Source organism: Procambarus clarkii, chromosome 17 (assembly GCF_040958095.1).
Source record: "Procambarus clarkii isolate CNS0578487 chromosome 17, FALCON_Pclarkii_2.0, whole genome shotgun sequence".
In the NCBI taxonomy this organism is placed as follows: Eukaryota; Metazoa; Arthropoda; class Malacostraca; order Decapoda; family Cambaridae; genus Procambarus; species Procambarus clarkii.
In genome coordinates, this window is record NC_091166.1 from 34,357,037 (window position 1) to 34,379,838 (window position 22,802).

Here is a 22,802-nt window from a genome sequence, read left to right on the forward strand (position 1 = left end):
GACTTCGTCTAAGGACGGGATGATCAGGAAAAAACGTTAGGCTTTGACTTTGCCTGCTGTGGAAACAGTTATTCCCAGGTAGGAATAACTATTTGTAGCAATTTGCATAGTGTTTTCTGTGTCGGTTATTTTTTTTTTTATTGGTCTGTGGGACCAAGATTTTGTAAATATCTTACTAGTGTAGCAGTATGGTATCTGAAACAGCAAATTGGGAAACAATAATGAAGTTTACCCTGACGAGCTTTCTAAAATGTTTTAGGGAAGGCTCTCCTCGGAGCAAAACAATATTCTACAAATAATTTTTATTTTCACATCATAATTGTACTCTAGTCGTAGTGTGGGAAAACTTATGAAATGATAGGCATCACTTTACTATCTAACCTTTTTTTTCTATAATCATTCCAGTCTTTCGAAGTGTCAACACCTTATAAAACTGAGACAAGAAAAGGATGGATGTTATGCTAGAACAGTTGATAGCCAAAGTACTCCAAGTGGGAAATAGGGGAAGTAATGACTAGTTATTTAAAACAAGGGCGATACCTAGTGGCAAAGTTTGTGTTCATCCTGTCAGGAAGAAATAGCTTTCTTACAAGATGTACAATGTGGGATAATCTTTGGGTATAATACACTCAAAACTGACTTTTACAAATGTTTTGTACTTAATATTACTCAAAAGCTCATACTTTTAATACAGTGCTATTGCAAATACCAATTGCTATGCTTAGATTCATACATGTTTTGGAGCTATTTAATAAAGCTAGACCAAAAATTGTCTTTACAATAAAAATATGTTGTGGGATTTAAAGTATTTTGTATGCACATGCATTCACCATTGTAAGTATCCTGCCTCTCGTTACACTATTAAATTATCAATTTATCAATTTCCATCATCGAATAAAATAATCGAGTATATGCCATATATAAAATCCAGTTTCCAAATCAAATTTTATTTTTCACCAATTATTGACAACATGAAGGTGTTGAATGCCAAGATGTTATTCGTCATGGTAGTAAACGAGCCTGAGGTATCGGCGACATGTAATATGGAGTAACTGCCCAGGCTGTGCTGCCATTCACATATTAAATGGCAAAATCTGAGGTACGAGTGATATGTAAAATGATGTATTGGCCCAAGGTGTGCCGTCATCAACACAGTTAGTGGCCAAACCTGAAATGCTAGTCTGCCATATGACATTAATACATTTGTTAATTCAATTGAATCATTTGAAGAAAAGGATTTAACAGAAAAGTTTGAAAGTCCTTGGCACTGGAATTGTATTCAAATTGTACAAATGTTAAACTGTTAGATACGAGATTAATGCGCAATTCAGTGTATGTAGGAGCACGTTGATTATGCTGGGTATGACACATTTCAACTAGACTTTAATGATACGAATTTGTAACACTAATGGGAAAAGTTATTTAATATCTAGAAATTTAGATAGGTTCCTTGTCTATATTCTGGCTAACAAATATATGTATGACAATTTCATATAACCATGTACAATGCCATGAGTTTTCATATTCATACATCATAGGCCTTACATAAAATTCATAAGGATTTTATACAAGTATATTTACATAACAATGTTAAACCTATTCCTAGTAGGAAATATAAACATCAGGGGATTTTAAAAATCAAAACAATAAGTTGATAACTTGTAAAGCTGAACTTCACTTCTGAATATTGTCATGAAATGCTTCAGAAGTTTACATAAATTAAAATATATATCACAAACATTACCTGCATCGGACAAGTGTTTTGTGCTTCACTGGAATACTACGGCCGGGTCAACATATTTACCTTTCGATTTTAGGATTTTGTACCGTAAGTTTCACAAAAGCACCTATCTGTTGTAATTTCAAAATGGATACAGCTTTTCATTTCCAAATATTTATCTTTTTAAATGGCATTTTGAAATTACTATCTTTTTCTTAGGTATAGGTCAACTTCTAAGAACAATGCTATACTTAAAAATTCAATGCGTTTAAACTATAATGCAAGTCTCAAGAATTTATTTCAATTTGCACCACTGGGATATTGACCATATTTAGACCCAAATATTGAGCATGACAAAGTTTGCTTTCATTTAAATAAAGCAATGCTTAACCCACTGTGGGTCACAGTAACATTACATGGAAACAAACTCAAAGAAAAATTAATATTATCCCCAATACAAAATTAAATAATTGACCATTAACAAAACAAAATAGTCAAAATGCAAGGCACTGAAGCATTAAGCTTCTTTTATTGATGGTGGCACAGAGGATAATCCCCGATTAAAAGATGATCCTAAAATGACAAATGGGAATGAACAATGAGAGCTACTTATGTTCAAGGTAAGTATTTACACAAGCTTCCAGTTGTTCCATGGGTGTAGTCAGGATATGAAGGAAAACAGTTAGGATTTAGTTAAATCTTTCCTTTAGTCACACGTATACTTCCATACGTACTCATAAATAGATCTTCTAATATAAACACTATGGGAGAGCTAATTGAAGTGAAACTTAAAGCCTCCTCCGTGAAAGCCACCCCCTGGAAAACCACCTTGATGAAAGTGGAAATGCTGGAATGGGTTGAAACCATGACCACCAGGTCCTCCCTGCTGTTGTTCTGGATCTAGTGGATCTTCTCCATTGTCAAACTTAGCACGCATCTCTGTGTGGAAGAAAAGGCATTACATTAAGTTTAACTTATTCAAGTGAAAGTGAAGCTAAGTCATATGTGAGAGTAGGATGAATACCTCTGAAGGAAATGTAATAATAGCACAGTCTGCAAAAATGGTTGAAACATTACCATTATTAATCCTTAAATTGCGCAACACATCATATGTGTCGAGTTACTTGCTATAAAATGCGCATCACATCATATGATGTATTGGAGTACTACGCAAGATTTAAATGGCCAGCGGATACACAGGGTTCACCTCACCATCAGGGCTCTTTTAAACAGACACCATTTAAAAAAAAATCGTGGGCCAAATTCCCGGGTGTGAGGGCCTCAGTATTGAGCGAGTCACCAAGCCTGATGCACGCAGCATGAGCTCACAGCACTGCTGTTCAGCTTGTGACCACAGCAGCGCCTAAAAATGCCATAATATATATGTTCATGCTATTATTTAGCGATGATATTATTACAGAAGACCCCTGACTGTGATAAAAATGACCAGGATTCTGATAATAGCAGGATTGTTGTGATAATTAGTGCTGTAGTGGGAGGAGTAATCTTGGTGGGGAGGGTGGTAGTGTTGTCTGCTGACTCTGTGTGACCACCTTTTACTGTCTGGACTCACTATACCAGCTTAGTTCACTATGGTGAACAAAACATGCAGATACTTATATATAACATCTGTATATAAAAGCAAAAACAGTATGGTGAGAGGAGAATATTGGCGAGTCAGGTGAGGTGAGGGAGGGAGGAAATGGCAGCCAGTGGCGGGCTGCCACTCAGCATACCAACTTAGTGGTTCGTTATGGTGAACACAAATGTAGATACTTATATATAACATCTGTATATAGTGAATAAAAGCAAACACAGTATGGTGGGAGGAGAATGTGGGCGAGTGAGGTGATGAGGGAGTGAGTGGCAGCGAGTGGTTGGCTGGTGTGTGGCGGTCACTCCTCATTGCTTTTTGACTCATAATACCAACTTAGTGGTTCATTATGGTGAACAAAACATGCAGATACTTATATATAACCTGTGTATATAGTGTAATAACCGACAAAGTATTTGTTCACTGTTTGATGAACATAATTAAATCAACAATATGCACACCATAATTTTGAGTACAGCGATGATTCACTAATTTTATTATATAAATACATCACACTACACACTATTGAATATTATTACAGCAAAAAAACAAAAATACGAAAAATCAGGGACATTGAAATAATTAGGTAATTATCTCTTTGTGGCCACTCCTGCCTAACAGCTGGGAGCAACAGATCATCTGGGACACACTGAGTCAGCGCCTGTTTTTTGCCAGACTTCCCCACCCTATAGCGTGCAATATACAGTATGCCACTTACGATTTTTATTATTATTTTTACCATGATCAGAGAACACAAATTAACAGGTTTAGAAGATTTTTTTTTTTTTTTTGGTATGCGCCTGTGGGGTGACAAATGCTAATTAATTAGCCCTGAGCAACACAAGGGTTAATTCACATACATGCACAGAGCAGCATGCACACTGAACATGTTTGCGGATGCTGCTAAGATACTGAGGAAGATAAGAGATGCAGACAATTGTAAGGCCCTTCAAATTTCAAATTGATCTAGATCAAATAAGTGCTTGGAGCATCACGTGGCAAACGGAATTCAATGTAAATAATTGCCGTATTATGGAATGTGTAATCGGAGAAAACTTACACAAATTGTGACAAATTTGTCATTTGTCAAATTACAACTTACAAATTATATGATAATAAGGAATTACAGAACTAATAAAGAGCGAGACCTAGGGGTGGTTTTGGATAGTAAGCTGTCCCCAGAGGAACACACAGAACAGTAAAAGGAGCGTATGCATCGCTTTCCAACTTCAGACTTGCTTTTAATTACATATGGACGGTGAAATACTAAAACTGTTCATGATTTTTGCAAGACCAAAATTGGAATATGCAGCAGTTGTATGGTGTTCAAATCTCAAGAAGCATAAACTGGAAAAGGTGAAACGGCATGCTATACAATGGCTTCTAGAATTGAAAAACAAGAGTTATGAGGAGAGACTTGAGGCATTAAACATGCCAAAACTAGAAGATAGAAGAAAAAGAGGTGATATGATCACCACTTACAAAATACTAAACTGGAATCTACCAAATTGATAAAGAGGAATTCCAGAAACCAGCAACTTAACGAACAAGAGGACACAGATTCAAGTTAACGAAACAAAGGAGCCCAAAAAAATATTAGAAAGTTTTCCTTTGCAAACAGTGGTAGACGGTTGGAACAAAATAAATGAGGTGGTGGTGGAGGCCAAAACCATCAGTAGTTTCAAGGCATTGTACCATAAAGAGTACTGGGGAGTTGCGACACCACGAAGGTAGCTCTCATCCTGTAACTACACCTCGGTAATTAAATACACTTCTCTTCATGCCCACAATTGAGCTGGAAGGTTGTCATCAGAGCTTACCAAACAAAAGTCCAAACATCTTGCCTAACCTGCCTTATGTCACTTGGGAATCTTCATGGTGTACAATCAGGCAATCAAGTCATTTAGGTTAAAAAAAATAAAAAAAAAAATAAATTTTGTCAATTTAAGTCGACAACATTGAAAACAACAGGTCATACGAGCAAAGTGCCAAAAGTCCTAAATTGTCTTTTACAGATGTGATGTGTAACTCGGTGAGTTCAACAGATTTTATTGGGAACATCGTGATGTGAGAATGTACAGAACCCAATATGTGGCACCCAAAAGTTGTCCTAAAATATAAACATGGAAGACAAAACTGGTTCAACATCATTTGCACGAGAGCCAGAGAAATATAAACCAACATTGTAGTAGCATTCAAATTATGCTTTATAGTGCTATTGGTAATTTACCATAACATTACAATGATGCTAAATTCTGTCGATCTTGAAATTTCTGAAAACCATTTTCTAAATCATTCTATTTGACTTTTGATGAAAAAAAAAAAAAAACTAAATTTGTGAGCACAGTGCAACAGAGGTTATCAGAGAATCAACAAGAGATCACCCCAGCCAACCACCCCATTGCAAGATGATAATTTCTGTCTATACATATTATCAAATTTATTTGCATATTACCCAGCTGAAATATACGAAAGCTGATAATTATTTAAAGGCGGCACAACACCAGCAAGTTTATGTAGCACTGTCTGTCACAAGATATTCAGGAGATGGGGAAGAGGGTGTCAGAGGGGAAGATGCAAGATGGAAAAACAAGAGAGGAGAGGGGAGAGAGACAAGGACACAACTGGCTACCCCATCTAGTGTTTATAACAAGTGCCATACAAATTATACAGTTGTTTATTACCTTTTTTTCCCAATCCATGTAAATGAACTTTATCATCTAGTACAAAAAAAAAAAAAAAAAAGTTCAGTATTCCATAACAATTATGCTTCATACACCCACCTGTCCCACACACCAGATGAACTGGGTACCAGGCAATAGGGGAAGCATTATATTTAAAGGTTTACAATTATTTTATATTTATTCAGTTTTTTTTTTTTTTGCAGGGATAATCCTGCGCGAGCCTCTGGCTGGCCCACTAAGTGTTGCTTGTTTCTGTTTTACTTGGGCGGAGTATGAGTATTTATGACTCGCATGATCGCTTCAGTAATATTTTGCCCAATGTGTTTAACAACAACTCCTGCAGATATTTATTGTCATCCTTTTCTTATATATAAATGTTTGCAAACAATGGGTACAGAGAAAATGACTTGCACTACAATTTATAATATTACCATAATTGATCAAACTAATTTTGCCTGTAGAGCAGCCAGCCTTCATGTTTATGTATATTTAAAATTGGTACAGTAGCTTAATGTAGTAGGCAATTTTTTTCCATTAAATTAATTGTTCCTATATGATAAAATTGTGTATTGTACTTTTAGCAAACAAACAAGCTGTCATATTATGAAAATGTCTTAAGAAAAAACTGATGAGCGACACTGTATCATCAGAACATGAGCACAAGTATTCGGGCTGATGTACATCAAATTAAAGCACAAGTATTTGGGCTGAAGTATATCAAAGAGAACAAATACTTTGATGTACATCAAATTAAAGCACAAATGTTAAAACTGTACCTCCCATTTTTCAATCAATTATATTGGAAGGAGGAACTAGTACCAAGTCTTACCTTCATCTGTTAACACCTCTTTGGCTGCTGCAATATCGATAAACATCTTTTCTGCCTTTTTCTTTTCTTCTCCATCAAAGTGATCGGGATGCCATTTCTGTGCTAGGCCTCTGTTGAAAATAAAAAAATAATTTAGTATAGAATTGCTTTGTTTAATAAAAAATTTATTTTATCACAGTATTTACAAAAATTTTCTTTGAGTCAACATGAAAAAGCACCTTTCTGAGCAGAACTATTTAGCTGCACCATAAGGAAAGTGAAGCATCCTATGGTCCTATCCTAGGGTCTAGGTGCAAGTCAGACACGACCATTTATTGGCACCAACACCATAGCCAACTTCACAAACTATCATTGAAAGGTCGTTATAGTGCTAGGGAGTAGATACTACTCAATTTAGACTAGAATTCAATAGGATTCAAAATAAGCAAAAGCCTTTTCAAATACACCCTTACCAAAAGTAACTACCAAGCAAGGCCTCACACTAACTGCTGTTTGCCTGAACAACGAACTTCCCGTGCAATGATTAGCACAGCCTGGAATTGTTCACTAGTGCCTGTCTTCCCAGTACTCTATGCTGTATGATGCTTTCAAACTACTGACAGTTTTGGCCTCCACCACCTCGATGCTCTCTAGGTGTGATTAAAAAAAGATAGAGATGTGGCAACCAGAGTTCCCATTACTGTTTCTAATCGATGTGAATGACCTATCAGGGGAGTCAGTTCATACATGTCAATGTTTGTAAACGATGCAAAATTAACAAAGAACGTAAAAACCGAGGGCTATAGTATGCTGCAGGAATATCTTGAAACTCCAGGAGTTAGCAGGCAAATGCTGCTACAGTTCAACTTTAAGCTGAAGGTAATGATGGCAAAAAGGGAGAAGAGGGACTAGAAGCCACCTATTCAAGTGGAAATTGATTATATGAATAAGAAAGAAAGACAACAGTAGCAGCATACAAGAACTTTAAAAAATAAAGATTTGCATCAAATTAGTATCTGAAGAGGACTAAAGTAATACAACCTCAACCATAAAGAAAGAGCAGAAGGGAGATGATTACTACATCTAAAATACTAAGGGGAATACAGAAGGTGAACAAGGACAATCTCATTATATCGAGAGAAAAGAGGACAAGAAGGCATCAGTGGAAGCTGGATATCAAACTAGTCGGAAAATTAAGGAAATGCAATACTCTAATCCTGTGTAAAGGGAACTCCATTGTAAACAAAAATCATTTTTGTACATGTACCTGTATTATTCAATAATGTTTTCAATAATGTTTTCAATAATGTTGTATTCAATGTTATTATTCAATAATGTTCAATAATATTAATTATTATTCAATAATGTACTGTATACAGAAATTTAAGAACTTGTATTATGATGCATTTTTACACACACAAGGTATAATAGGAAGATGGTGTCTAATATGGCTAAGACAGCTAATGACATTTCAACTTTCTTGCTTAATAATCCTTGTATTATTAAACAGTGGATTATTAAATATTCTTCCTTGAATGAGAGCCTATTCAAGGAAGATTCTACTATCTTTAAACTAATACAAAGTAAATATCTTACCTATACGCTTTAGTAATTTCTTTTTTGTTAGCCGTTCGTTTAACTCCTAGGATTTTGTAGTAATCTCTCTTGCTTGCTTGTTTTTTAAGTTTCTGTGTTTTTTCCAGACCTTCCTTCGCTCTTTGTAAGTTTTCGTCAATATTCAAGGCTTTTTGGAAATCATTTACAGCTGTAACAAAAATGAAGTGTAAATTTTATGTAAGAAATGTACTGTACTACAATTATGTAAAGTATCAACATTCAACAGCAAAACTTTAACCAATTTAACTAACGTTAAGAGGAAACATTGAACCCTACATACTTATTGTAATGTAGTTAAATAAAATATTTAAATGAAAACACATTCTCTCTCCCCTCATATCTGCCTTGCATGGTCAATAGGCATTCTGCAATTTCATCTAATCTTATGTTATGTCAATTAAAATTATCATTGGAACAGGTGCATAATTGTATAAATATATAATTTATATAATTTGCAGATTAAGCAAATTGTAAATGCACACCTATTTATAAATTATTTAAATTTGGTTTAGATATACAGTATACCCACATCAGTAGTGCTTATCAAGAACTTCACACACTGACCTTCGTCAAGCATCTCGTCGGCAATGTGCGCTTCACCCAGATCACAATACAGTCTGGCTTCTTCTTTAATGTTTATTGCCTTATTGCAAAATTTGATTGCTTCACTAGGGTTCATATGAACTTCACACTGACACAACTTGTCATAGGCAAGGAACTGTACTTCTACCACCTCCTTTTCTTCTCTCAGAATCTGAAATGTTAAAATTATCAATAGCTAAAACAGAAACACTGCAAAAATAAAACAAAATAGAGACAAGACAATCTTCAAAGTTTAACACTTCAACTGCACATCACAAGCAGGGTAGTGTTTGTACCTAGGATGGGGTTCTGGAAATTCTTCTACTCCCCAAGCCCAGCCCGGGGCCAGGCTTGACTTGAGATAGCTTGATCCAACAAGCTGTTGCCTGGAGCAGCCCGCAGACCCACATATCCACTACAGCCCGGTTGGTCTGGCACTTCTTGAAGAAAACTATCTTAGTTTTCTGCTGTACTAGTGGCTTTAGAAGAATGTAAACATATCATGCTATGTATTATCAAACCCAGTATAACTTCTTGAATATTAATAAATAAATAAAAAGTTTGACCTAAACAAATTTAGGTCAAGATTTGCAAGAATTAAAATTCTTTAAACTAACAATGCAACCATGAACAGTGCATGCTGCAGCAGCAGCAGCTCACAGCACAAACATGTACTATGTGCCACAGCATCACTTACTGATGAATGAAATAAATTAGAAACTGCAAGAATTTAACGATGATAGTAACAGTCTCGATCACCGTTAGAATCTTCTATGTACAAGGCTCAGATATCAGTGATACAGTAAACTTGATGCACGTGTCAATGTTTCCAGCATGATGCCTACTCCACCAGCATAGCACACTCAGGAATGTGTACACAATTCGCAAATAGAGTGGTAGACGCTTGGAACAAGTTAAGTGAGAAGGTGGTGGAGGCCAAGACTGTCAGTAGTTTCAAAGCGTTATATGACAAAGAGTGCTGGGAAGACGGGACACCACGAGCGTAGCTCTCATCCTGTAACTACACTTAGGTAATTACACTTAGGTAATTACCAGTAGATTGATGGTCGGGAGGTGGGACCAAAGAGCCAAGGCTCAACCCCCGCAAGCACAACTAGGTGAATACACAGCTACAGAGGTTTGGTGTGCAAGCACATCACACAACAGGACTTCATGTTCTTTTGAAAAATGAATATGTGGAATAATTATTAATTTTCAGGATATAGTAACCTCGATTCTGATAACTACAGTGTTTTGGATTGTGTTAGAGATGTGTTCATTCTAACAGCAGGAGTTCCACAAGGCTCTTGTACAAGTCCTATGCTGTTTAATATACAGTACATAATTATAAATGACTTGCTTCAACCAGAATACATGCACACACCACCACCACCTTATATACCATGATCATTAGATCAGCACTAGAATACCCATATACCCTCCTGGACCTGCTCACATGGACCAACTAAATATCTAAGAGTCCAAAATAGAGCATCCGCTTCTCTGCAAACATCACCTTGAGAGTAAAAAACAAACAAGTTTCACAGGACTCGGAATGATGCCCCATGTACCCTCCTTGACAGGGCTGCTGCCTGTTAAGGAAGCTACTCTACAGAATACAAGGTCTCTACAACCTAGACCATGAAGACCACCTTGGAATTATTTACACAACAAATAACAATAATGTCTAAGAACCAGAAGAATCTTTCTCTAACAAAAATTTATCTGACATGTTTGTAGCCTCGACTCGTATCCTGAATGACCTCACAGATGACCCTGAAAAATGGGTCTTCCTATATCCAATCCTCACTTGATCAAGTAACTAAATAAACAAAGAAGTAACAATTTAAATTAAACACCATAAAATAAAGATATATAACAAAAACCCAAATAATATAAACAACTGAAAACTTTTGTGAGGCAAGCAAGGAAGTAGTGCAAAAAGTTTAAAGTTTGGGGAAACGACCTTGAAGAAGCCAAAATCACCAGCTCAAGAAGTCAGCACAGCAGCAGCCCAACACTGACATCCTTCACCAGCCAGCCTAGCTGATGCCTACCCCCCCATTAACCCACATTATTTACATAATAACCACTATAAATCCAGGGTGGATGAGCTCACTAAATTTGTCATCCCACTCATGCTCCAGCCTCATCCTACATTTCCTGTATTGTATTTATAATCCCCATCCCTCTTTTCCTCCCCATCATCATTTCCCTTTGGTCACCAAAGCTTAAAAAATAAAAACACACCACTCCTTCCCCCCCATCTCATACCAAAATCCTTATCCTGACCCCTTCCCAGTGCTATAGAGTCCTAATGGCTTGGCGCTTCCCCCTGATAGTTCCCTTCGCTTTGTCAAGTGCCGAGTGTGTTGGCCTAGGTGCACTTTGATAACTGGTTCCAAGATTATAACATCCACCAGAACTGTCGAGTGGTTTGTAATGGTGCATAAACATGTAGATAGATATGGATAACATTCGTGTATAGTGTAATAACAGCAAAAATAGTATGTTTTATTGTTCTAATAAATATTGTAGTGCACTTATTAGGGACATGAATATATCTATGGATAATGATGTTCAGTGATACAAATATCACTGACGACCCAATTCATCATTGCACTGGAAAAGAATGGTAAAACATTAAAAATAAAGACAAAATGTATTCAATGCATGCAATTACAACTTGGTGTAAAATGTGCAGGGCTAGGCTGTGCTTTGGTCACTGGTTACGAGATAATCATCCTTTAGAATTTCTTATTGGCTTGTAACATGCACACGTAAGTCAACAGTTATATTCAACGTATGTACAGTGTTAACAGCAACAACAATATGCTTTATTGTTGTAATACCATACTGTGTTATGGTGCACATATTAGTGACACGAATATATTTGTGCATACCAATGTTACACACATTGTGTAATATAAATTCTGCAATTGACAGTCCAATAGATAAGTGCACTAAAAAATACAAAAATGTGTACACAGTATCCCTGGAGTTTGCTTCATCAAAAATCAAAGATTCAATGGCATCATGGGGACTACATCACTTCACTACACCCAAAGTAATTAACTTGGGATTTGTTTTTTCCCCAATGATCAGGGAAGAAGGTAGCAAAATAATTAAACCTTTTTTTATTTCTTGCAAACATGGAATGCCTCCTGAAATGTTTGCACAGTGAAGGAGTTAAACTAGATGTGGTATAATAGGCAATAAAAAGTATCCCAGGTGTCTTATGCTGACGTATCTTGCAATATGAAACACTAATGCATTCTTTACTCATCTCTTAGGGGATGCTGTGAGGACCCATCAAAATGGTTACAAAACTAATGCCTAAATTAACATACATGCAAGCAATATATATACGAAACAATATACAGAATCTAGCAGCAACTGAAATCCTGCTCAAGCAAGACATCCCTGGATTTTGATTTCACTAAGTAATAAAGTGATTGAATATATTTCATCTACAGTATAAACTAATCCATCCACCCAATGAACCAATTCCTTCACCAGTTAACATTTTCCCAAGTTTATCTTTAATCTTCCTGGTGGCTTTTCCACTAATTGTCCCCGTGTAATTTTTCTAATGTAGCCTAAACACATTAACTTTAAGAACATTTGGAACACTTTACCTTCTTGGCAGTGATGACACAGTCTTCATATTGCTTATCCTTAATGAAATCCTGAGCATCATTATTAAACTTGCTGACTTTTTTTATTTTCTTGTAAAATTGAAAGCATTCTTTGTGGTCTGGATCTAACTTCAAGCACTCGCGTATTTCACTGTTCAACAAAAGAAAATCGTTACAGAAGTTCTACATTTTTGTGATGAGAGAAAACTCATTTTAAGAATACTAGAAGTTTATTTTTTCTACCAAAATATTAATTTAAACCATTAAGTTCAGAATTGTTTGACTGGTAAGCATTTAATTTATGCACTGGATGAGCATGTCTTTGTAATGACAAAACTTCATTACTGTTCTTTATTATCTTACACCTCCAGTTATCAACCATCAAATTCATCATTCTCAATGGATGGAAAAACACTGATAATTTCTGCTGCTTTTGCATTTAAGCTAAAGTACTTAAAAGTAAATCTGAAAAAGGCCCGATAATTTTACTAGCAATAAGCCATGGAAAGCGCATTTTTGTTTATTGCAGCAATTTCAAAAAATAAAAACCAAGCATTGATAATAATAATGTGCCTTTTTCTGGTAGACCCTCTAGTAGCTCCTCTGAGCCTCTAGTAGCTCCTCTGAGCCTCTAGTAGCTCCTCTGAGCCTCTAGTAGCTCCTCTGAGCCTCTAGTAGCTCCTCTGAGCCTCTAGTAGCTCCTCTGAGCCTCTAGTAGCTCCTCTGAGCCTCTAGTAGCTCCTCTGAGCCTCTAGTAGCTCCTCTGAGCCTCTAGTAGCTCCTCTGAGCCTCTAGTAGCTCCTCTGAGCCTCTAGTAGCTCCTCTGAGCCTCTAGTAGCTCCTCTGAGCCTCTAGTAGCTCCTCTGAGCCTCTAGTAGCTCCTCTGAGCCTCTAGTAGCTCCTCTGAGCCTCTAGTAGCTCCTCTGAGCCTCTAGTAGCTCCTCTGAGCCTCTAGTAGCTCCTCTGAGCCTCTAGTAGCTCCTCTGAGCCTCTAGTAGCTCCTCTGAGCCTCTAGTAGCTCCTCTGAGCCTCTAGTAGCTCCTCTGAGCCTCTAGTAGCTCCTCTGAGCCTCTAGTAGCTCCTCTGAGCCTCTAGTAGCTCCTCTGAGCCTCTAGTAGCTCCTCTGAGCCTCTAGTAGCTCCTCTGAGCCTCTAGTAGCTCCTCTGAGCCTCTAGTAGCTCCTCTGAGCCTCTAGTAGCTCCTCTGAGCCTCTAGTAGCTCCTCTGAGCCTCTAGTAGCTCCTCTGAGCCTCTAGTAGCTCCTCTGAGCCTCTAGTAGCTCCTCTGAGCCTCTAGTAGCTCCTCTGAGCCTCTAGTAGCTCCTCTGAGCCTCTAGTAGCTCCTCTGAGCCTCTAGTAGCTCCTCTGAGCCTCTAGTAGCTCCTCTGAGCCTCTAGTAGCTCCTCTGAGCCTCTAGTAGCTCCTCTGAGCCTCTAGTAGCTCCTCTGAGCCTCTAGTAGCTCCTCTGAGCCTCTAGTAGCTCCTCTGAGCCTCTAGTAGCTCCTCTGAGCCTCTAGTAGCTCCTCTGAGCCTCTAGTAGCTCCTCTGAGCCTCTAGTAGCTCCTCTGAGCCTCTAGTAGCTCCTCTGAGCCTCTAGTAGCTCCTCTGAGCCTCTAGTAGCTCCTCTGAGCCTCTAGTAGCTCCTCTGAGCCTCTAGTAGCTCCTCTGAGCCTCTAGTAGCTCCTCTGAGCCTCTAGTAGCTCCTCTGAGCCTCTAGTAGCTTCCCCGCATGAAGTTATCTATATGTATACATTATGCATATAGATAACTTCAAATATTTCTGAAATAAAGAAATATTTGAACACAAAGTACACTATAAATATATTTAGACCAAAACAATTCAGTTAACCTAAATGTCCCAGACAAAAAGCAATCCATCATAGATAAAAAATGTTATTTTAGTCTGAAAATATCAACAAATAACTGAAAGCTGGATATTCTATACTGCACAATGCAAATGTGTACAGAAAAATGTAACAAGTTTAACTAACCTCAGTCCCTGTTCAACATCACCAATTTGGTAATACAGATTTGCTAGCTTCAGGAAGCCCTGAGTGTTATCTTGAACGAGTTTGGTGGTAACACGCATGTCTGCAATAGCATTCATCACATCACCCACGGCTTGGTAAGCTTCAACACGCAACTCACGTAGGGAAGCATCCCAAGGACAACGCTGTAATTAAGCAGGAAAATAGGTATTCATTAATGAGTACCCATGAATTACATGTTTAGTTCACAAAAGATTCTTTATACACAAATATAAAGTGTCTTGCACAATGAAATCACAATAATGTGATGTATCAGAGAGATTGTTGTGGGATCAAACTCTCATCCCTGTATTTCTCATATTACAGTACTGACTGAATGGTGACAAGTTAAGAAAAACTCCACATCAGGTAGAAATTCTGGACAAGATGCTTTTGAGCTCATCATAGTTCAGTCAGTAGCGTGTCTGGAGAGTCCAGTGAAAGTGAATTCAACCCAATCACACTGCCCTAATATTTTCTGTGTAGTGTGATAACAGTGATCAGTGTTATTTGGCATTCCTTGCAATTTCTAATCAGCACGTGAAGGCCAAATCAAGTGTTATAGCAGGCTGGTTTCTCAGTGGTGGCCCAAGTTATAATTAAGTCAGTAGCCCTTCTTTCGTTAATTTCTCTAGCAAGACCATTTTGCCAAGCGCTTTATCAGGATCAAGTGCGAGATCATAATTTGTGTGTGGGGCACAGGAATATAGACCTGTTGGACCATAATGACTGACTCAGGAAGTATATGAAGGGCCTCAGGTCAGATATCATAAATACTCTCCCTCAAAAATGTGTATTCATGAGTGGCAAGGTCAGTCATGCAAGTATGTATTGTATATGAACATTATCCCATCATAAACACAATTTTTCAATATTAAGTTAACTTACCTCAATGATGTTTTTTAACAAGAGAATAGCATGCTGGTGACGACTGGTTCTCACACTTGAATAAGCTTCCAGTATTTCTCGTTTCAGTGGTTCAATTAACGTGTAAAGTTTGTTTGCTTCCTCATGACCTGGCTCTCTTCGTAACTGAAAATAATAATGTACTAAACATTATTCCAATAGCATAATAAATGGAAGTGATTTTTATGGCATTCCTTCTAGCAATATAGCAGCTACCAGTTTTAAGTTACTTGCTAGTACAGGTAATAGTGTATCTATTGGTACCTGATACTGAAGGCTAAAGTTTATCACTCAATAATAAACCCAACTTCCAAGTTCTAATTCTTACAACTGTCAAACTGTGAAGCTTTGTACAGCAGACCCTCAATAAATTTGCCACCAACAAAACAAAAATGTAATAAATTAAGATGACAGAAGTAAAATGCCCATTACAGTTGAACCTTCAACATATTCACAATGGACTGAAAACTGGCAGCAGTAGTTCAGTATGGATAAGTGTGGGATTCCCAACCTAGAAGGAAGAGAAGGGAACTATCAGGAGAAAGTGCCAAGCTATTACGACTATATAGCACTAGGAAGGGGTCAGGATAAAGATTTGAGATAAGGCAGGGAAAAAGAATGGTGCCCAACCACTTAAGACGGTCGGAGATTGAACGTCAATTTGCATGAAACGAGACCGTCGCTCTACCGTCCAGCCCAGGTGGTTGGGTAACCTAGGAGGAAACAAATAAGTACTAGTTGTCAACTAAATTATGAAACTGCAAAATAAAACCAAGAAAAATAATATGAGTTATGAGAGGAGGGCAATGTTCACAGTACGGCCAACATGCCACCAATATTCCAACACATCCTCCTAAAGTATTTATAGCTATCTTCAAGTTTTGTACTATAAATTTTGTCAGAAGGCATGACAAGAAACAAGCCAAAAACCAAACTCACATTCCTGGGCCTAGTATAGCACATATATACAGTACTAGGGAGTACAGTAAAGGGAGCCTTTCCGCTGAGCGGACAGCACGCGGGACTTGTGGTCCTGGGTTCGATCCCAGGCGCCGGCGAGAAACAATGGGCAGAGTTTCTTTCACCCTATGTCCCTGTTACCTAGCAGTAAAATAGGTACCTGGGTGTTAGTCAGCTGTCACGGGCTGCTTTCTGGGGGTGGAGGCCTGGTCGAGGACCGGGCCGCGGGGACACTAAAGCTCCGAAATCATCTCAAGATCACCTTAAGATAACCCTTCTGAAGAATGGTTTCAAGTTCTCTTTATAGTAATGCACTATACACAGTATAAAGACATATTTCCCATTAGTTTAGTTCATTTATTATGGGCTCCATACTCATCTTGTGAGCATTAGTGAAAAAGGTGCATTAAACTTAAAGATTAAACTTAGATTTGCAAACTAAACCGGTAAACACACTTTGAAATAGGGTTGCAAATCTGAGGAACAAATTACCAAGTTATATCATAAGTAAACCCACAGGAAAAGTTTACCTTCTGGCTGTACAAGTACATAATTATAAATTGGATAAATTTAGATTTAGGAAAGACCTGGGTAAATACTGGTTCAGTAACAGGGTTGTTGATTTGTGGAATCAATTACCGCACAACATAATAGAAGTAGGATCCCTCGATTGTTTCAAGCGTAGGTTCAACATACATACATACATATATGAATGAGATTGGGTGGATTTAAATAGCTACTGCCTCGTATGGATCAATAGGCCTGCTGCAGTTACCTTCATTCTTATGTTCATAAGAGAAAGTGGTTGGCTATACTGTAATGTGAATAGAAATGGCCTACATGAACCAACAGACCTGCAATTCCTAATTTCTTATATTCTGGTTGTCCCTTACAGTATTTCTGCCGTGTACCACCACATGAGCACTATGACTTCTACCCAACACCATCGAACTAGTGCTGTGACTGGCCTAGATTATCCCACAATATATTTGTACAGATAAATTAATAGCTAATGGTTGTCAAGCTAAATCTCAGTTTAACTATGCTATGAGTGCAGTTGAATTTCCGGACTTCTAGTAGCAATGTTTCACACTCATGCTTCCATTATGTATAGTTTAAAATTGTACAGCACAATATTTTAATGGCTTTAAGAAATTTATTACAGAATGCATAAAGTAATGCAAATTAGAACAAAGACCTACTGTAAAGTACTGTAATAAGTAACATTTATACAAAATGAATCAGGCTTACTCACTTGGTGAAACATTTTGAAACCAGTAAAGGAAATGAGAAATTGTGTTTGTTAATGTGGTATTCATATATGTGCAGTGTAAATCTACAGAGCACAATTACTACACTTTGTAAAAGTATGCCCTTTTATAAGCCCAACTCATGGGAGAAGTTTCTCTGCTAAAAGTATGTTTATGATACCTACAAATAAAAATCTGCTGCAACACCCAGTTCATGGGAATTATTATGCCAAAAAGCAACATGCTTATGCTTACCACATTCTCCAAATCGATATGCGCTTCTTCAAGTCTGCCTAACTTGACCAAGACTCCTGCACGTTGAGCTCTAGCTGCTGTAAAATCTGGTTTTCGTTCAATAACTTCATCTAAATCTTGAAGGCCTGGCCGTGATCGACCAAGAGCTAGATAAACAGTGGCACGGCGATAGTAACTTAAGAAGTTTGTGGGGTCTCCATCTGGAAGTTCAATTATGAAATTAAGTTTCATTCTTAGCTGATAAAAGTATTATACTGTACAGTACTGTAAACAAGTTTCTAAAACATACAATCTTCTCTTCCATTACCCTATACCTTTCTCTATACCTCACTTCTATCTAAATAAGAATATAAAGCACTCCTACTTGGATAACTTTTACAAGAATGGAATTTCAATTCACTCAAATCTATTCCAACCTCATATACAAAGATCAAATACGTATATTTAAACAAAGCACATTGTAATTAATATTTCATGCACGTTTCATAAATACAATATTCAGTTTGCTGAAGTAGTTTGTCATGTAGACTTTTTTCAATTAAATATGCATTCATATACCACTGTTATTGTCCTGAACATTATCAGCTGAATGCAATGATAAGCATTCAGCAATAACCTTCCATATCTTCTATGCCTGTCCTCCTACTTCACTCCTCTGCTACTCCTGTCACTTTCCCTTCCCCCCCTTCCTATTCTTTTTTCTTCACCCTTTTATCCATCCTCTTCCCCACTCTCTTCAGGTATGAAGCACATAGCACCCAACTTTCTCAGGCACCAATCCCAAGTTTGATATACTGTAGTGTGTCTAAATTTATTTATGCATATGGGCTTTTAAAGTCCATAATCATAACTTCTTGGGCAGTCCTATATTCCAAGATTCTGTCAAACAGACTACTGTATACACTGGTATAGGTGTTCATGGATTGCATGGTAAATATTATTTCTATCCAAACAAGCTTTATTTTATCTAATACTGTACTGTTAGGTATTTTGTCACCCTGTAACTTTTTTTGACTATCAGAAACAATCTCAATTCCATTCGATACCAAACATTTACTCATACATCCTGAGGCCACTAAACCATTTGAAAAGCATTTGTATTAATACATACTAAATGTAAAAGCAAAAAATATTTTTCACAATACAACACCAAAGACAAAAGAATGAACTGGCAGTATCATTCAAGGCACTGGAACAATGGAAGATGATGAACACACAATACCGAGATTCCCTTGGAGAAACTTACCTATTGCAGCATGGAAGTGTGACAAGGCATCATGAAGCTGACCTTTAGCTAACATCTGAACCCCCATCTCCAAGTGACGGTCTACTTCTGCTACACTCGTACATTCTATCTCTGTATGGAGTACAATTACACACACTATACATTAATTTGTTTGTTCTTTAGGATAAACAGTTGTCATGAAAAAAAAAAAATTCTTATTACTCAGGAGAAAACCCAAGATAAAGTGGAGGAACAACACAAGATGTCTTAGTGCTGACATTTCTTGTTATGAATCCTAGTGTTCTATTTATAACAGCTTCCCCTCTTGGCCTTCACGTCATTTACAATAATTTGGTTTACTTTTAAATAATCACACCTTAATTTACCTTGGGAAAACCCCTAAAACCACATGCCTATCTTTCTAACGAGTCATGAAACGGTATTTCAACTTCATGAAATACTGCGCGCTGACAAAGAATGAGTAAATTTGTTAAACATGAGTAGGCCTTATTAAAGTCAGGGTGCAAATATTTTATTAATCAATATTTTTCCATGATGTAAACAAAGGGCACTTATCATTTTAATTAATTTCCTAACACTTGATTGAGCTAATTGGCCACAAATTTGACAAGTGGTCTATTGTTAAAAATCTACACAACATTCACAAGCTTACACAAATCCAATACTCTCAACTAATTTATTAAATATGCAAAACAGGGGCTCACTAAGCTCATAATTACATTATCTAAGGACCCTGGGAATTGCTTTGTTTAGTCCAGGGTATTACTGGCCATTCATTTTTTTTTTTTTTTTTTTTTTTTACTTAACTTTTCCCTGGTTACACAATCTTAATTTTATGATTGTTGTCCTCTAACTCCCCTTGCCACTTCGGATGGTTAGAGGGTATTTATGTAGCTTCAGAATTAACTAGAATTTGTCATTAACATCCAACATAACCATCACCAAAATGTACTCTATTGGTTCATTATACAACTACCAATGCAGTACATAATCCTAGAGCTAAATGCTTTAACTTGAGGTATATTGAAAGAAAACCTAATACACCATCCTGCTTTGAGAAAATTTGTGATGTCAAATCACCCACTAAATTTAATGTTTCCTTGCTTACCTAACAAAATGGACAAAACCAGAAAATAGTTTTCTTCATATACCTGTACTGTATATACAGTGTATATATTATATATACTGCATAGTAATAATTTTGTACAAAATTTTACCATACTAAATTTTTAAACAGTTATCGTCATAGCAATACATGCTTGCACATGAATTTGTATCAAAAGGTACAAATACATACAAGTATAATGATAAATAACACTATTTCTATTTTCAAGGAAAATGTAGGGCAAATTTGCCCAGTACCTGAACACTAAACATTATTGACATTCTTAGTAAACTAACAAAAGCAATATTAGGTTTACTGCAAACTTATGGTATGAAACAAGAGGAAACATTCTGTAAAATTAAAATTTAAATGACACTACATATAATACCCACAAAAATATTAACCTGAAAATGGGAATGCCCAGTAATTTGACTCCAAAACACCCTACTGCTGGTCTCCAGACAATAAACCACATCTCCCATGAACAAAGGAATTTTTAAGTACTGTATAGTCATGAATATTATAATTAACAGCTTTAAAGGTTTAATAATAATTGTTAAAGTTATTATTAAACCTTTAAACCTATTAATTATAATATTTGTGATTATACAGTACTTAAAAAACAACACTTCTAGGAACACACACACCTGGTTACCAAACATTCAACACCCACCAACGGAGCCAGACAGCAAGCACAACTAGGCGAGTACAGCAAGAGATGTTTGGGCAAGTTTCCCCTACACCTGATTTTTGCCTAATAGAAAGTCGGCACCTCGGAGTTAAACAACCGATGTGGGTCAAATCATGAGAAATCAGTCATTGGTCTTGTGGGACCTTGATAGCTCAAAGACATCCTGTTCCCAACAATGGGAAACTATATTGATATGCATGATAACATGGTGCATGGGGAATGTGTCAATTGATTTGGAGCCACTGTACAGTGCTGTACTTTGTTTGATGTCGACACTGTAAACGTCCAGATTTTCATCCCAGTTTGAGACACTGCTTATTACCCATAGTGCAACTTTATGTTCCAACCTGCATCTTCATACAATATAAAGACCACAAAACTGTCTCAAAACAAAATGGGGATATATTTGATTTCATAAATTTTTTTAGCTTCCAATATTTATTCAAAAAAGACATGTTGAAGTTTTAAAAGATGTCCAATACATGTTTTGGGGTATATTCGGAGTTTCAGGCATTTGCATTTCAATAAACTTTTTTTCGAACCAGTGAAACATTATTGGCAACCGACAGGATACCAGCGACTTTACCTGACTTTATCAGAGTGTATGTATACACGAACCAGTCTGTATCCTCAACACAAAAGGCATCAGTCACTCGTATTTTTTATTTATTTATTTATATATACATACAAGAGTTCTTACTTGTACAGCCACTAGCACACATTGAGTTTCAGGCAAGTCCTTAATCCTAATTATTGTCAAGAATACGACCCGCCAAATTGTTTAACAACCAGGTATCCATTCACTGCTGGGTGAACAGAGGCTACAATTAAGAATTGGGGCCCAGTCAATCCTCCCCGGCAGGATACAAACCAAGGCCAAAGTGCTCGCGAAGCACCAGGCGAGTGTCTTACCACTGTACCACATAGACTGTGGTGAATGTTTTTAAAGGTCTAATTCACACATCAGGTTAGGTCAAGAAAAATTGTCAAATTTATATAAATATAAATATATAGTACATTAACTTTAAGACCAGCAGCATGAACTTAACACAACAGTAATGTGACGACACTAATGGCAGTAACCCTAGTGACCGCTCGCCCTATACCTTATACCCCATATACCTTATACCTGACTAACCTTAAAACGAGCTTGGGGCCCAGTGGTGGACACCTCAAACACCTCTAACAATCGTCATACCGAACTACTCACCGAATAGATTTATATCCAAAGAAACGAAAAAGACCCATAAGGAATAGGCGGTCCTGTAATGGGGTGCGAATATTGTCATTGTTGGTTGTTGTGGCTGTCAGGCAACCCCCTCGGTATCGGCGGCTGATAACAACAAACTCTTAATCCCACTGGTGCCAAGCATATTCCGAATACATTCCAAGACGCCTCACGAGGGCACGCGGAATCGCCTTTAAGGGTTCCGACTCCAAGGATCGCTCAGGTTTTGTCTGAAGACGTTAGTACAGGTCAGCAGTCCGCAGCGTCGGGCACGGTCGTGGTCAGCACCGATTGGCTGCTCTCAGCGCGCGCATTTTGAATCACAAACTTGCCACTAGGTACCCAAATTAAATCAAATCAAATCAAACCAAATGTTTATTCAGGTAAAAATACATACATACAAGATGATTTACAAACATAATGTTGGATTTATTGATAGAGCTAGTACATACAATGCTTAAAGTCACTAATACGCACAGCGTTTCGGGCAAGG

At 37.2% G+C, this 22,802-nt stretch overlaps 1 protein-coding gene across 2 annotated transcripts; it reads right to left on the reverse strand.

Moving 5' to 3' along the window:
- Positions 1-287: 287 nt before the first annotated feature.
- Positions 288-22,602, reverse strand: LOC123772372 (dnaJ homolog subfamily C member P58IPK). Of its 2 annotated transcripts, none has more exons than XM_045765454.2 (10): positions 22,292-22,602; positions 19,286-19,396; positions 18,040-18,239; positions 15,557-15,700; positions 14,633-14,814; positions 12,644-12,794; positions 8,988-9,177; positions 8,403-8,571; positions 6,828-6,937; positions 288-2,659 (listed from the first exon to the last, which is right to left on the reverse strand). In XM_045765454.2, exons 1-10 carry the CDS (start codon positions 22,368-22,370, stop codon positions 2,493-2,495), a joined length of 1,503 nt encoding a protein of 500 aa, XP_045621410.1. In that variant the 5' UTR covers positions 22,371-22,602; the 3' UTR covers positions 288-2,492. The 2 variants fall into 2 exon arrangements, with proteins under 2 accessions (XP_045621410.1, XP_069181905.1); XM_069325804.1 differs by lacking the exon at positions 22,292-22,602 and adding an exon at positions 22,220-22,241.
- Positions 22,603-22,802: the final 200 nt, after the last annotated feature.

Coding starts and splice junctions, on each gene's coding strand:
- LOC123772372 (XM_045765454.2), bottom strand. CDS start 22,370: ATGACAATATTCGCACCCCATTACAGGACCGCCTATTCCTTATGGGTC. Junction 12,795..14,632: donor GATGTTGAACAGGGACTGAG/GTTAGTTAAACT, acceptor TTTGTTGAACAG/TGAAATACGCGAGTGCTTGA. Junction 6,938..8,402: donor GAAATTACTAAAGCGTATAG/GTAAGATATTTA, acceptor TATTTTCAACAG/AGGCCTAGCACAGAAATGGC.